Raw genomic sequence first — 16,012 nt, forward strand, 5'->3', positions numbered from 1 at the left:
GCCTTATTCATACACTGGTATCGAAATAAAGTCTGTGGTAAGAGTGCTCATAAAAAGAGGACCCATAAGTCTTGTTCACCCTGTATATGTGTCTCCTTTTGAAAACATTCCCTTCCTTATTGGGAAGGACCTGCTCAACAGGCTTGAGTCACTCCGGGCCCAGGTGTGAAAATCTGGGCCCAGGTTCACAAACCCCTGCCCATCTCACACTCACATCACCTTGAAGCTCAGTCGTGTCAGCTAAACCCCAGGTTCTCAGAGATTATTAACACCTTTCAAAGTCCAACAATGACAAAGGATGCCATGAGCCAGGGGATCTCAGCTCATGATGAACAAATGACTGTCCACACTATAACAGTCCCTTTTTCTAACACCCATTCAGATCCCAAATGGCCTCCAGAAAGTGATAAATTAAAAGACGTGACAAATCAGGGTAACCACAAAAACACCCCATGTGATTTTGACTCACTCCATTCAATTCCCACGTGCAGGACAAAAAGGGAAACATCACATAGTCCAGCAAAATACATACAACACACAACAGTATAAGGGCAGCTTGCAAAACTCCTCAGAGCCGCATTTGAAGTCAGCCAGCAGAGACTGGAAAAGAGCAAAAAGATGCAAAAATGGTTATGACCAAAATGTGTTCTGTGAAAGGCTGAAAAGGGGGGACAAGTTGCAAAAGTACAACTAACTCATGTATCGCCGTCCGTTGCTATGCACAGCTAATTCATTAAGCCACGACGAACTATTCAAAAGGGGGGTGACGCAGTCAGCACATAGTACTGTTTAAAAAAAATTTCCCTCTGGAAAACTTATTTTTCTTTCTTTCTTCAGCAATCTAAGGTGACAATGCTCACATTCAATGCCTAACAGGCTTCTGCCCACTAGTCATGTTAAATCAGAGTTCTTAGTAGTTAGCTTAACTATAGAGGAACACACTGCTTATCCAGTTCACTAAGGAAAATATTTTTTTAAGTATTTGCATGGGTAACTCTTCCTGAAAATTTCCTTTGATAACAATAATATTTCCTAGATAACAGACACTTTTAAAGTAAGGTGAACACTCATACTAGCATATTGAATCAAGTCCAATAAAGGTTTATTCCCATATTAAATCATCCCAGAAAGGTATCAACCCTGAGTGTATGAACGAATGATTCCAATGACCTTGCTGTTCACATTCATCTCTACATTATCAGCTCAATGCTTCTAGAAAGAAAGCATGATCTGATGAATGTAGAATGATATAATGAATGACCCAAGACCACAGGGTCAAGAAAATAATCTTTTGGGAGACGCTCCTGAGGATTAGTTTATGCTCTGTATGAACTGCTTAATGAAGAACTTTTCAAACTATAGAATTAAACCTTAATTCCCATTGGTTTTAAACAAATTGAAGTTACATATGTGCACAACTGTTTCAAATTAATTCCATTTGGACAATCAAAATGGGTGGGATTAATTTACATGTGTTTAAAAATCATTTTTGTTTTATATGAATTTGTGTAGAACCAAGGTAACCACATACTATGCGTGTAGTTGGTTAATAATTATGTAGAACATGGTTGTCTTAATGATATTACTTTGTGTTAACATCTAATCTTTTATATTGCAAAAGTATGATTCAGAATTCTGGGATGCTCAGGAATTGTCTTCAAGTCTTTGTCTTGTCAGGGGTCATAAACTGTATGTAATGTCACTACCAAGGTACAGGAAGCAGTATCCAATCTTATCCAATCGGTATTAAAGGCGGGTCTTCTAAACTCTGGTTAAAACCAGTGGCGCCAAATTCTCTGCTCCTTCTCTTCTCTGCCCTTTCTGCTTCTCGACTCTTCACTTCAAAGCTTCAGACACTTGGGGCGTTTTCTCTTTTAGCCTTTTTCAAGGCTATAGAGGAAAACGACTCTGGTTTTGAAATGACTCTGCAGGCTCCTCTGCAGGCGTCAGGCTCATGGCTTTCTTAAACTGTCTTGGGCCCCTTAAACGTGGCCCAAATAGACAGAAGTTCTATATTAATTTTGTCCCTAATAGAGGACTATAGTAAACAGGGCTGTAGTTATTCCAGCAAGAATTCATTTTATTAATTAATTCATTAATAATAGTTAATTCTAGCTAATTTTGCTGTATAATATGTGAAGATGGCCTACTTGTCTAAGCTAAAATTAGACAGGTAAAGACACTACATATTATTTAATGGCTCCCAAACATGGAGATTATCAAAATGAATTAAATAATGAATTATTAATAAAATAATAATTATCATTGACTTCGCTATGTAGTACTTATGCCACCACAACATGCTCATAACTATTTCCACTACATATACTTACTGTTTAAATGGCTCATATAATGAAAAACATGTAAATACTATGTATGTTCTGAGAGTAGATATTCTTTGTGGACCTTAGAGGCCTTGTGTCTGATGTCATGTTAATTGTGAAATGCTTTGCGTGTTTTTGCAGGCTTTTCCCCCAATGATGTATAGTGCCCCTCCTGGCTCTGAGATGGAAAAAAACCAAGGGGACATAATGTTGAACCAAGGGTTATCCACTACTCCACTGATTGGACCTGAGGTAAGTTTATTTACCTATATGCATAAAAACACACATTGGTAGGTGGAATTGGTGACTGAAAAGTGGACACGGACGTAGGTGTGAGTGTGTGAGTGAATGTGTGTGTGTTGCCCTGTGAAGGACTGGCACCCCCTCCAGGGTGTATTCCCGCCTTGCGCCCAATGATTCCAGGTAGGCTCTGGACCCACCGCGACCCTGAACTGGATAAGCGCTTACAGATAATGAATGAATGAATGAATGTCTTTAACTAAATCATCTCATTGGATTAGAGAAACATATACAGCTTGTTGAATTGCTGTGTATAACACTGTAAAGTAACATTTATGAAAATGATTCCTGAATTGTTTTACACCAGAACTTAGTTGTGGCAAAATAACTTTCATCAATGTTTATGTCAAAGGTGAATAACACCTTAAATACGACCCTGTTTGGGGTCGGGTGGTCTAGAACACAGTCTAGAACCACAAATATTTGGATCATGTTTGTGGTTAACTGGTTTAGAGGGGAAAACATTCCAAGGGGTTCCAGAGAAATAAAACTATTGATGTAGATACTTTCTGTGTGGTTCAGGGTTCAGAAAGCACTTCTGGACAAGTACTGTTTTTTTTTTGTTTTTTTTTTGCTTTTTGCTTTTGAGTAGATTAGAAGATTTAAAAGAGAACTAATATAACATCCGATATCTGTCTTTGATTTCTCATTCTAATCATTAATTTCCCCTGCTAGGTGGGACAACCTCCAGCCACTGATGTCCTTAATTCTTCTGACTCTGCTATCCAGTTCAACATTGGCACAGGAAAGGGCCCTGCCCAAAATTTCCTGTAGTTCTTTGTTTGTACACACATTAAGCATTAAGTAAAAGGGACCAAAGGAAAGACTATTCATTCACAATAGAGTGTAATTGCTCAGTTCATGATGTCCTCAAAAGAAAACAGATGCTCATAAAGTGATGGTATTGCCAAGAAATACTCAGTTACTGATTTTGGCCTTTTATAAATGTATCAGGGTCTGCCCGTGGAAATCTGAAACTACTGTGAATTACTGGCTGAACCGCTGAAGTTACTTTTCACTTGCAGTTTTTTCAAACATGTATTTAGTATTTCTTTTTAGTATTTTTAATGCTGCATTAATGTGTGTTATAAGGAGTATCAAGATAAACTTTTTGTGAGTTTTACATACTTCACTCTGATAATGTCCAGGGAAATGACCATATCACTGTTTCAGTTGTCTTCCTGCAAATGAAAGTGAGTCATATTAAGTAAAAGTACTGAAATCCTCTCTCATATAGGTCAGGGCTTTTTCTGCTTTAGGTTCAGCTCATTTCCAGGTCCAATGTGAACTGAACCGTGCATGTATAAGCAGGGAAGTCAAAAAATATGACTGGAATTGCATGAATTGTAAGTACAGATTAATTAAGTTATTCTCCACACAATCACGCAATATTAAGAAAAATTAACAAGAGGACGGTGCATGTATTTTTAATCGTGGTGTATGTTCAGTTCTGTGCTTACCTGTCCAAAGTAGTAGCTTGAATATAAATCTGTAACTAGTGTATACTGTTTGTCCTCAATGAAATATACTTGGCATGAGTGGTTGCTGCAGTCTTGTACAATGAAGTGCCGGTTTATTAGGTCATATCCAGAAAACTTTTGCATTATCTTTGCTCTTTAGAGCAGAACTTGTTTGCCAGGGCATGGATACAGTGATATGTGTTGAGCAGATATTCTGTACACTGACATATTGTGGTCCCTAATTCTGTTCTCTGCCCTGAATATGAGAGTTAACTGCCCTGAATGTGAGAGTTAACTTTTGCAGGTTTCTACGAGTAACCATGTGTAACCATGCGTAACCATACGAGTTTCCTGCCATGGTTCGAAAACATATGTTAGTAGGTGGATTGGTTGCTCAAAATTGTTCGTAGGTGGGAGTGTGTGAGTGAATGTGTGTGTGTGTGTGTTGCCTTGTGAAGTACTGGGGCCCCCTCCAGGGTGTGTTCCTGCCTTGTGCTCAGTGATTCCGGGTAGTCTCCGGACCCACCACAACCCTGAACTGGATAAGTGGTTATATATAATGCATGAATGAAGAATGCTATTGCTAAGATTAAATCTCCTTATTGAAGTCATACGATTGTAGAAACGGTTAAAACCATAATTACTGTAGAGCGTATGTTACTTAAAAATAAAAAGGAAATAACCTGCAGACAAAAAAGCCTTAAAGCTAATATTTGTCGATATTCACTTCAGCTTCTTTTGCCTGGCAGAAAATTATAGCACGTTTTTTTTTTAATCCTTATTTAACCATTGGAGGGATCATTAGGATAGGTCAGGAGTTTTTACTTTATTTTATTTTATGTAGTATTATTATTACTATTATTTTTGTTTGTTACACAAATATATTTTCTAATGTACAGGGGTGGACAATCAAACTGAAAAACCTGGTTTTAGACCACAATAATTTATTAGTATGGTGTAGGGCCTCCTTTTGCGGCCAATACAGCATCAATTCGTCTTGGGAATGACATATACAAGTCCTGCACATTGGTCAGAGGGATTTCAAGCCATTCTTCTTGCAGGATAGTGGCCAGGTCACTACGTGATGCTGGTGGAGGAAAACGTTTCCTGACTCGCTCCTCCAAAACATCCCAAAGTGGCTCAATAATATTTAGATCTGGTGACTGTGCAGGCCATGGGAGATGCTCAACTTCACTTTCATGTTCATCAAACCAATCTTTCACCAGTCTTGCTGTGTGAATTGGTGCATTGTCGTCCTGATACACGGCACCGCCTTCAGGATACAATGTTTGAACCATTGGATGCACATGGTCTTACTGGTGCATTGTGCAATTAATGAAGATTGGCCACCAGGCTGCTTCAATTTTGCCATGAAACCTCCCACACTACAATGACAGGTGTTTCAGTTTCATTGTCTAACCCCTGTATATGTACTCCTAAAAATTGTCCAAATGAGTATAACACCATTAGAAGTTCCTTTCTTAGTGTAGTTTTTCTCAGTACAGTTGTATGCAGTTTTGGACTTAACTAAAGTGGTGCTCTCTGGCTAGGAAGGCTATTACACAGCTTTGGACCCGCCACACAAAATGCTCTATTTCCAATTATTTGATCTTGGATTGATTACTAATATAAACCTGCAGTCACTTAAAAATCACTGGTAATGTGCAAAATTTTATTTCTCTTTGATTTACCACATCATTTGTTGGTAAACCATTCCATTTGTAGCCATTCTAATGTAATTATTTTAAAACTTTATACAATCTAATTAGTTGCTCTTAACAGACATTACAACTACAGCCCTACCAAGTAATTACCTCATACAATTTAATGCAGCATTACAGTACTCAACACAGATAATGCAGAATATAATTGTTCTCAAAGTCCTTCAATGTTAGCTATCAGGAGAGAGAAAATTTCTTAATGTTCAGCACATTTTTAAAATAATTGAGACATCCACTGAGACATTTTCAGAATATAAAATTGAGCTAATCTTTCAAATTATTTAAAAACAAAAAATTGCAATTATTTGTTCCCACAGAGATGATATGATGTGTTTTTAATAATTTAATGAATGATATGTTCTCAAAGGAGAGAGGAGAAGCCATTTTATATGAGCAGTGTTGGGTGCCCAGAACTGACATTAGCAACTCCTGGTATACTACCTCACCCTCATTATAGCTGCAGCTTTGTTATTTCATTCTGTGACGTTCCCCTAAAACTGCATCTAGTGCCTGAGATTATAACTGATTATTAAACCAAAAACCTCTATGATAATTAGTGTGCAAAAGTATGATGTATGTGTACGAATATTGTGATAATATGTTACATTATTCCTATAGATAAACATGTTTATAGCTAATATTGTTATATGTTTAGTACAGTAGCCCATTATACCCTCAATTAATATGCAGAAATACGAATCGTATGATATACTGTAGGTCTTAGCCATATATTGTATCTAGAACTGTGTATTATTGTGTAAAATAGTCAATCACAGCTGGAAATTTAAAACATTGTCAGACATAAGAAACACACTTTTTCTATATATTATATGAAAAGGTGTGAGATGACACTTCTACTTAAGTGCTCTTCAGGAAACAAATTATACACATTAAACAAAATAATAAAGAGAAATAAAGAGACATCTGCCTAAACCCTGTATTATGTCTTTATTTTTTAGGTGAAACACTAACACTAACCCTAACCCTTGTGTTGCACTAAGCTATTTTTTAAATACTACATCTTTATTAGATGAAAAGAGCTTCAGATCTTTGAAATATATCTGAATAATTCAAATGACCTTGTAACTACACTCATTGATCATTTAATCAGCTCCACTGGCAGAAGGTGCAGTTTGTAATTCTGTAATTACAGACTGAAAGCCATACATTGTTAGCCCCAGGAAAGGTTTGGCTGGTGAGACTTTCTCAGTAGTGAATCATTCTGTGGTGGTGTGTAAGTTTGTGTTGTACTACAAATGTGTCAGACAATTGTTTATATCTTCTTCAGATTTTTTTTTCTGTTGGCTCTCTTTGTGTAATATAAATTAGTCATTAAACAACCTACCGTGTCCCAAATAATGTTTATGAGTGTGGGCCAAACTGGGTAAATGGTGATTTTTTGATTTGATTCAGGTCTAAAGTCATAAAGACTTGGATATGACAGCATATAAAAAAAGCCAAAGGGTTTTATTATTATTATTATTATGTAGGTTATACATTTCCCTTGTACTTTAGAATTTAGATATTCCTAAAACTTTTCTCTTCACATGGAAAGGAATGTTCATTCATTCATTCTTCTGCTCCTTGTGTTATTTCCTTTGAATTACCACAAAGCTCTTGCCCCCAAAAAAGTGTTTCATGAAGTATTACATTTTTCTCACACTTGATTATCACTAGCTTAACCAAAAACACAGAGGTCTCTCTGCATTTACATTTAGGGCATTTAGCGGACGCTCTTACAGCGACCTACCATAACTAGTGTGTATAGGCTAAGATCCAAAAGAAACATCAAGCTTAGATGCTGCCAAATACCACAGTCGGCTGCCTAGATACACAATGCTCACATTCTACACTTTGCATGAATGTCAAATAAAGTAAGACATGAATACAATTTTAAGCCTTTAACAAGTTCAAGATACGTGCTGATTTAAGTACTCTTGACAGAGATAGATCTTTAGTTGGCGTTTGACGACAGCAAGGGACTCTGCCATTTGGATATCCAGGAGAAGTTAATTCCACCTCAAAATTGACAGGACTGAAAAAGTCTGGGTGCTTGGGTCAAGCTGAGTGGGTTGTGGGACACCAGTGGAGAATCTACAAGGAACTGATGTGGCCTCTTTCCATGTCACCTGAAATAATAATAATAATACATTTTTATTTGAAAGCGCCTTTCAAGAGACCCAAGGGCACTGTATAATAGATAATAAAAGAAAAAATAAAAGGTAAATAAAAAGGTAAATACACATGCATAACCATAAACACATACACATAATATCATCCATATGCAAGTGTAAAAAGATGTGTTTTGAGTCTGGTTTTAAAAACAAATACAGATGAACAAGCTCGCAGTTCATCAGGAAGACTATTACACAGCTTTGGACCCGCCACACAAAATCCTCTATTTCCAGTGGTACTTAGCTTAAAATGTGGGACCTCAAGCAAATGGAGGCTTGAGGACCGAAGAGTACGCACTGGAGAGTATGATTGAAGTTGTAGCGTATGTTGGGTTTTTAATCATACGCCGAGAAATATAAATATATTTCTATATTTATATTTATAGTTTGTGTTTATAGCGTTGACCTTATTCAAACTCCTATAATCTCTGATATTTGACTTAATGATATTAATTAAAGTTTATAATTGGCTTAAGCAATTAAAACGTTAATAATTAGTTTGAGAATGGATAATAATCACGCTAAGTGAGTTCTTCAAGATTTTCAGAAATTCTAATGAACAAACTGCATACACTGTGATTTCAAATAATGAAAGTTTTATTAACAAGAAGAAAGATATTTAATTAACATAGCATAGCCTTGTAATCTCACGGCATCACCGCAGGGGAAACCGATTTGACCTTAAAGGTGAGCTAGGCACTTCTGGCTTGTGACTAAAGTGTTGCTAATTGAGGTTTAATTAATACAAAATTTATCAAGAAACTTGATTCAATTTTCAGCTCTGGAGATGCATAAGTTTAGCTTACTTTTTTCGTCGATTCTCACCACTCGTTAAATACAGAGGCTCTATGAGGTCCTGGGAGTGAAGGCGTCTCACTTGGTCTCGCGGTTCTCCCGCGGAAGCGTCCAGGCTGGGTCAGCGTGGAGGTCTTTCTTCGTAGGTTGAGTCGCATCGGCGTACTCGGAGCGTGATGACGCAAGCGGCAGGATCCTCTCTTTGGCTTACGGTCTTGAGCAGGAGTGTCCAACCATATGGACGTTTTGGATGAGAAGTTTCGCTAGTTACTGCAGATCCAGAACTGAAAATCGATTCAATAAACTTACTTATTCTACGACTTTCTTTATCTCGGCGGTGTTTCTCACTCTGGCCACGAATAAGTTCACCTGCTTTGATCAGTCGTGAGATTAAACTTAGATTGGGCGATAAAACATAAACACGATTAAAAGAAAAGAAGATATTCAAATCACTCGACGTATTAGTAAGGCTTCATACTCTAGCTAATTCAAGACGTCTCTTGTGAGGTTTGATGAAGGCTTTAAGGTTCTTGTGTGAGTTCGAGGCTCACGTGACTCTCACGAGGGGGAGAGAGTAGGGGGAGTTTGAATCAGCGATTCACAGAAACGGAATATAACTTTCGCGTATTGAAATTCCTTATACATTTTAGTAACATATAACAATGAGTATTACAGTTACAGTAATACGTTAGAAGTATTAATTCTGGTATTAATTCACTTTTCTAATCAGAAACAGAACTTCTTTTCATGGTTGACAACAGCAATACACATCATTTCATTAGAAGGTGGGCGTTCATCTGAGGACACAGAAAGTGACATTAATACATTTGTTTATACACATTTAATCAGAATTTGATTTCATTTCCGCTATTGTTTAGGCGACCCCGAGCGAGGCGTAGTTTCGCCAGTGTCCCTTTGGGGTCGCTGTTGGTCCATGTCGTTGGTCCGGTGCGGATGGTTAACGAGAGGTCACGTCGAGTTCAATCAGTTTGGCCATCTGGGATGTCTGTTTAGTGGGCTAGAGATTAGGACTGAGACACTTAGGAGCCATTGTCATATATGGCTTATGACTCCCCACTCTTGTTTGATGTCCTTTTGGTCTAAGAGCATCATCAAATCAAATCAAATCAAATTTATTTATATAGCGCTTTTCACAACTGATGTTGTCACAAAGCAGCTTCACAGAATTCCAGTAAGACAAGATTTGACATGAAATGTAAAGACAAATGTAAAACCCTCAAGTGAGCAAGCCAGGGGCGACAGTGGCAAGGAAAAACTCCCCCAGCTGAGGAAGAAACCTTGGGAGGAACCAAGGCTCACAAGGGGTGACCCATCCTCCTCTGGTCAATCTACTGGTGATGATAGTTAGTAGTCCATTAGAACTTCAGTGTAGGGACAGCTTCAAGGCACTTGGTGGTTGCTGGAGCGTGGGCAGCTGGTCTGAAGCGTGGAGGAGGATCTCGACAGTCATCCATCAGTGTCCAGACAGACAGGTGGGCAGTCGTTTACTCGGAAAGATGTAAAGGGATGGAATTAGTTTTGAACTGTTTTGTGTTTGTAAAGTAGAAAATATGAAAATTTCCAGAGTGTGGCTAATGACTCCGGCAGATCTGACTATGACAGCATTAACTAAAAGGAGAGAACCAGGAGGACACACAGACACGGGAGCATCCTGAAACACTGGCATCCCTCCGCTCCACCGTCAACAAACCTGAGTGATCGCGAGAAGCGGCGGGACGACAGCACCAGCGTCTCAGTATACTATAATTCCCTGTGTCCATGGACCCCCCAGATCTGCTGCCTTTATCTATGGGGGAGCATTAGCTACCAAATGATAAACTAAACAAATGAGTTTTTAGCCTACATTTGAAGATTGCGACTGTGTCTGAGTCCCGAACATTTTCTGGAAGATCATTCCAGAGTTGGGGGGCTTTATAAGAAAAGGCTCTTCCCCCAGCTGAGGCCTTCTGAATTCTGGGAACATTTAAAAATCCAGTATTCTGTGATCTGAGTGAACGTGGAGGCTCATAATAGGAAATTGTATCTTGAAGATATTCAGGAGCAAGCCCATGTAGAGCTTTATATGTTAATAACAAAATTTTGTAGTCAATGCGGAATTTAACAGGCAGCCAATGAAGTGATGATAAAACTGGGCTGATATGTTCAAATTTTCTAGTTTTAGTGAGGACCCTAGCTGCAGCATTTTGAACTAGTTGAAGTTTTCTTAAATTGCTGCTGGTGCATCCTGACAGTAGTGCGTTACAGTAGTCAAGCCTTGAAGTAATAAAGGCATGTACTAATGTTTCTGCGTCCTGGAGGGATAAGGCATTTCTAATCTTAGCAATATTGCGAAGATGTAAAAAAGCTGTCCTAGTGATACTACCTATGTGTTGATCAAATGATAAATCCGGGTCAATTATGACACCAAGATTTTTTGCTGCTGAACCAGGTTTAACTGGAAAGTTAGCTAGATTTAAAATTAAGTCTGATAATTTATTTCTTGTCACTTTTGGACCCAAAAGCAGGACCTCTGTTTTGTTGCTGTTTAGAAGGAGGAAGTTACGCAACATCCAGCCTTTCACGTCTTTTACACAGTCCTCTATTTTCTTTAATCTGTGTTTGTCATCGGGCTTGGCTGAAATATACAATTGTGTGTCGTCTGCGTAACAGTGAAAGTTAATGTCATGGTTTCTTATAACTGTGCCTAGCGGTAACATGTATAATGTAAATAATAATGGTCCTAAAATAGAGCCTTGTGGAATTCCAAATCTTACTTTAGAATAATTTGAATTTAGATTGTTTACTTTTACGAATTGATAACGTTCCGTTAAGTAAGATTTGAACCATAATAGGGCTGTCCCTGTGATTCCAACCATGTTTTCTAACCTTTCTATGAGAATATTGTGGTCTATTGTATCGAAGGCTGCGCTTAGGTCAAGAAGCATCAACAGGGATACGTGGCCTTGATCAGAGGCAAGAAGAAGATCATTTGTTATCTTGACTAGAGCTGTCTCTGTACTATGATGTTGCCTGAATCCAGATTGGAATTTTTCATATATATGATTCTTATGTAGATATGAACTAAGTTGTTGGGCCACAGCTTTTTCTAAGATCTTAGACAGAAATGGCAAATTAGAAATAGGCCTGTCATCATAAAGTGGATTTGTTATCTTTATGTTTCTGAAGGGAGGAAGGGTGTCGGGGCCATGTGTCCCGGTCCGTCTTTTGATGTAGATTTTATGCGTGTGCGTAAGGTTCTGTGTGTGTGTGGGGGCTGCAGGATCTTTGGCATCCCTGTGGTTTGTGGAATGTCGCAGACAAAAGGTCCTCTTCAGAAAGGGAAAGTTTTAATTCAAAACTTTTCATTTCTTCATTTCTTCATTTTGATTTTTCATCCTTTATCAATATTCGGTCCATACTCCACTACAAAGTAAACTACTTAGATAAGAAGGGGCAAGGTCATGCAAGGATTTAAACACCAACACAAGCAATTTGTATTGTATACGGTACTGCACTGGGAGCCAATGAAGACGACTTAGGACCTGAGTAATATGCTCCCATGATCTTGTATGGATCAGCACCCTAGCAGCAGAATTCTGCACATACTGCCGCCTGCTCAAAGCCCGAGCAGGGAGGTCACACAACAGAGCATTGCAGTAGTCGAGTCTGGAAGTTACAAATGCATGGACTATGGTCTCAGCAGCAGTGAATGAGAGAAAAGGGCGAATCCTAGAAATATTTTTAATGTGGATAGAAGGCTGTTCTACATGTGTTGTTAATATGTGATTCAAATGATAATTCATTCATTATCTGTAACCGCTTATCCAATTCAGGGTCTCGGCGGGTCCAGAGCCTACCTGGAATCAGTGGGCGCAAGGCAGGAATACACCCTGGAGGGGGCACCAGTCCTTCAAAGGGCAATACAGACACATACACATTCAGTCACCAATCCATCTACCAACGTATGTTTTTGGACTATGGGAGGAAATCGAAATCACCCGGATGAAACCCACGCAAACACAGGGAGAACACACCACACTCCTCACAGACAGTCACCAGGAGCGGGAATCCAACCCACAACCTCTGTGTGACTGCGACACTACCTGCTGCACCACCGTGCCGCCCTCAAATTATAATGTAGAATCAAAAATTACTCCAAGATTTCTCACCAGTGTTGAGGTAGAGACAACAAAACCAGGGATACAAACAGTAGGGTCACTAAGCCTCCTGACTGTTACAGGAGAAGAAATTATGTAGAGAGAGAGAGAGAGTTTCACTCATTCTGGTAAAGTATAATTATTTAAAGAGCTCTAGCAAAGTAACAGCTATGCTAGGTTAGCATCTCAGAGAAGACAAGTGAAGGAGTAGAGGAGGATAATAGTTAACTCATTCTGTATAAAAAAATTCAAAGTAATATTACATTATTAACAGTAAGGTTTTTGACTTATTTCAGCAGGTCTGGGTTGCAGTTACATACATGCCACCTTGCTAACAATGTGAATGTTAACCAAATATCAAAAGAAGTACTGGAAAGTAAAATCATACAATACCATTTGCGCAGGCCACATTTGTGCTTTTCCAAATATGTGAAAATCATCAGATGAACGGTACCAAAACATTTATATATGATACAATATTTTGTTAGACTGTTCATGCTCCCAAAGATTTAACTGAAATATGAATGTTGTGAGGAACACTAATGCAAGTATGTATTTTATTATATTGTAGAATTAATAATAATATTTTAAAACATATAAGCGGTGATCAGATTATTAATGAAAACATACAGGTTTTGAGTCAATACTCTCCATTCTCCAGCACACCTTGCATGTGTCACTCAAGCAAAAGCTAGAAAATGTGCCACTTTTCAATGTTGCAGAGATCTGAAGGTTTCAGTAATTTTATCAGGCGAGGAAGTCAACAGATGCATCAACAGCATTGTCACCAAATGCCCAGTGCTGGTAGCAAGTGAACCAACATCATATAAGTATTATTGTATATTTTAAAATTCTGAAAATATTTATGGTTTTGTACAGATCATAGTGACTGGAATACTAGATATATATTAGTTTTTTACCGTAAGACCATTATTAATATTTTTTGTCTAATACCGTTTCCTTATTCTAGGTTATTTGCGCTACACTATTGTCTTTATTTATATAATTTATTGGAATATTATAATGAAGGTTTCATCTATTGCTTTCTGCTTTGTTTTTACAGTTTGATGAAGTTGATGGAATTCATACTCTAACAGTGAACAAAATTCACCAGTTCAGTGATGGATTTACAGCTGTACACATCGCCACACTGACGTTGAGATGAGAGAGGACTTCAAAGAAGCTTGCAGGTTGTTATTTGACCTAAATAATAATTTAACAATTATTGCATCAATGTGGCTTCTGTGCTTTCATTCATTCATGTATTCATTCATTGTCTTTAACAGCTTGTCCAGTTCAAGGTTGGAGTCACTCTGTGCAAGGTGAGAACACACCCTTCACAGGCCGGCTGCAAACCGCACATTCACTCATGTACTCACACTATTGACACTTTATTAGCCAATCCACCTGCCAATGTGTGTTTGGATCATGGGAGGAAACCAGGAGCACACAGAGGAAATCCATGTGTGTTAGAAAGTTAGAAAACACCAAACTCCAGAGGGGGGCACCAATGTAAATTGATAGCTAATAGGTATGGGATCATTATTATTAAAGCATTTTCCTTGATGATGTATAGGCATTAACTTCAAGAATAAATTTGTTTTGCTTGACTTACCACTCTGACCCCCTCACTAAGTATGATATAGTAAACTGTTGCAACACCAACTGAATTAGTCACAGTCAAAGTCCGTATTATGTCTTAGTGTGTCATGCAAAGTCTATCTCTGTTTTTCTGTAGGGTGAACCTACAACATTATATCTGATAACTCCAGAGGAAGCCAGAGTGTGGTGAAAGCTGAGTTGAGGTTTGCTGTCATAGTGCAGCAGATGAGGCCATCTTCATAAACTCCTGTATGTATCATGCCTTCAAAATTGAATACCCTTCCCACCTTAAAACACCATGACATTTCTTCAGAGATGCATTTTAAACATGGAGTTGCAGAGTGTGACTCAAGTGATCAACCTCCTGTATTAAACCTTTCATGCCTCCACTGAACCAATGCACACAATTCCTGCATAGAAAGTTTACCTTTGCCAAACTCAAGCAACACATTGGCCTGTGCCTGGACATGTACAGTATAACTTATGGTATATGACTGCCAGTACACTATTTTCAAGTTTCATTCTTACACTGATATATTTTTATTAATTAAATGTATTGGGTTAAACAGATTAAAAAAAAGGTGAAATTTAATGTATATTTTAAAATGTCAGTTTTGCGTATTTCCTCTTCATGTGGATTTTTATTAATTCAAAAAATTGCTATATTTTTGATTTTGCTTTTTTACTTAAGTAATTGTTTTGTACACTGTTGATTATGGAAGCTTATCAGTATTAAAATTAAAATGTAATATGCAAAATGGCAATAAAATCCTAAGTTTGAATTTAAATTTCCCTTTTCGTACATGCAAGTTTTATCTCAAAATTACAATTCAATAATTCCATTACATTTGTAATTTCATAGACTTCTATTAACATTTATTTTTTTTAACTGATGCTATATTGTGCATGTTTACAAATAAGTAAACAGCACAGAAAGTCATTATGAATATTTGTGTGAATAATTCTGGTACACTTTAGTCAGCACAGGGTCCAAAATGGTTTGTCACTGGGGTGGTATATATAAAGCTAATGTTAATGATACATTTTAGCCCCTTATGGTTCCAAGTATATTAACTAGTACAAAAACATGGCTACATGAAAGAACTTACACTGAAAGGTACTGTATTGTACCTAAAAGGGGTACAGCCCCAGTGACAAGCTTTTGTACACTCTGTACTTTGTACTTTGTTCAAATCTGTACTTCATTTTCTTAGTATGTAACTTTTTGTTTCATTTACATGTGTAATCAAATAAAAAAATATATTTTTTTATATTTTCATTAAATATATATATATATTTTAAATACATTTATACATGTAATTGTGTGCCATATTTGAGTCACATACATTAGGCTAATTACAAAAATTTGCAAATATGTTTATAAATATTTTGCTTTTACCTATGGGTGTAATGTTTTTTCCAACCGGGACTGTGAACTGACAGGTACAATTAAATACTAATAGAAGTGTTACATAATGG

The 16,012-nt window shown here is 37.6% G+C and overlaps 1 protein-coding gene across 2 annotated transcripts in view; it reads left to right on the plus strand.

The window, feature by feature from the left end:
- The window catches only part of wu:fc21g02, a 50,037-nt gene that overhangs the window by 9,988 nt on the left and 24,037 nt on the right, over nt 1-16,012 (plus strand). Inside the window, exons 8-9 of one of the 2 annotated variants that reach the window (XM_066678212.1) lie at nt 2,466-2,576; nt 3,300-6,730. In XM_066678212.1, coding sequence (XP_066534309.1) covers nt 2,466-2,576; nt 3,300-3,398 — 210 coding nt within the window. In that variant the 3' untranslated portion in view covers nt 3,399-6,730. Of the gene's footprint in view, nt 1-2,465; nt 2,577-3,299; nt 6,731-16,012 lie in introns of those variants that run through there. The other variant, XM_066678213.1, reaches the window with a different exon arrangement.

This window comes from Hoplias malabaricus, chromosome 8 (genome assembly GCF_029633855.1).
Source record: "Hoplias malabaricus isolate fHopMal1 chromosome 8, fHopMal1.hap1, whole genome shotgun sequence".
NCBI lineage: Eukaryota > Metazoa > Chordata > Actinopteri > Characiformes > Erythrinidae > Hoplias > Hoplias malabaricus.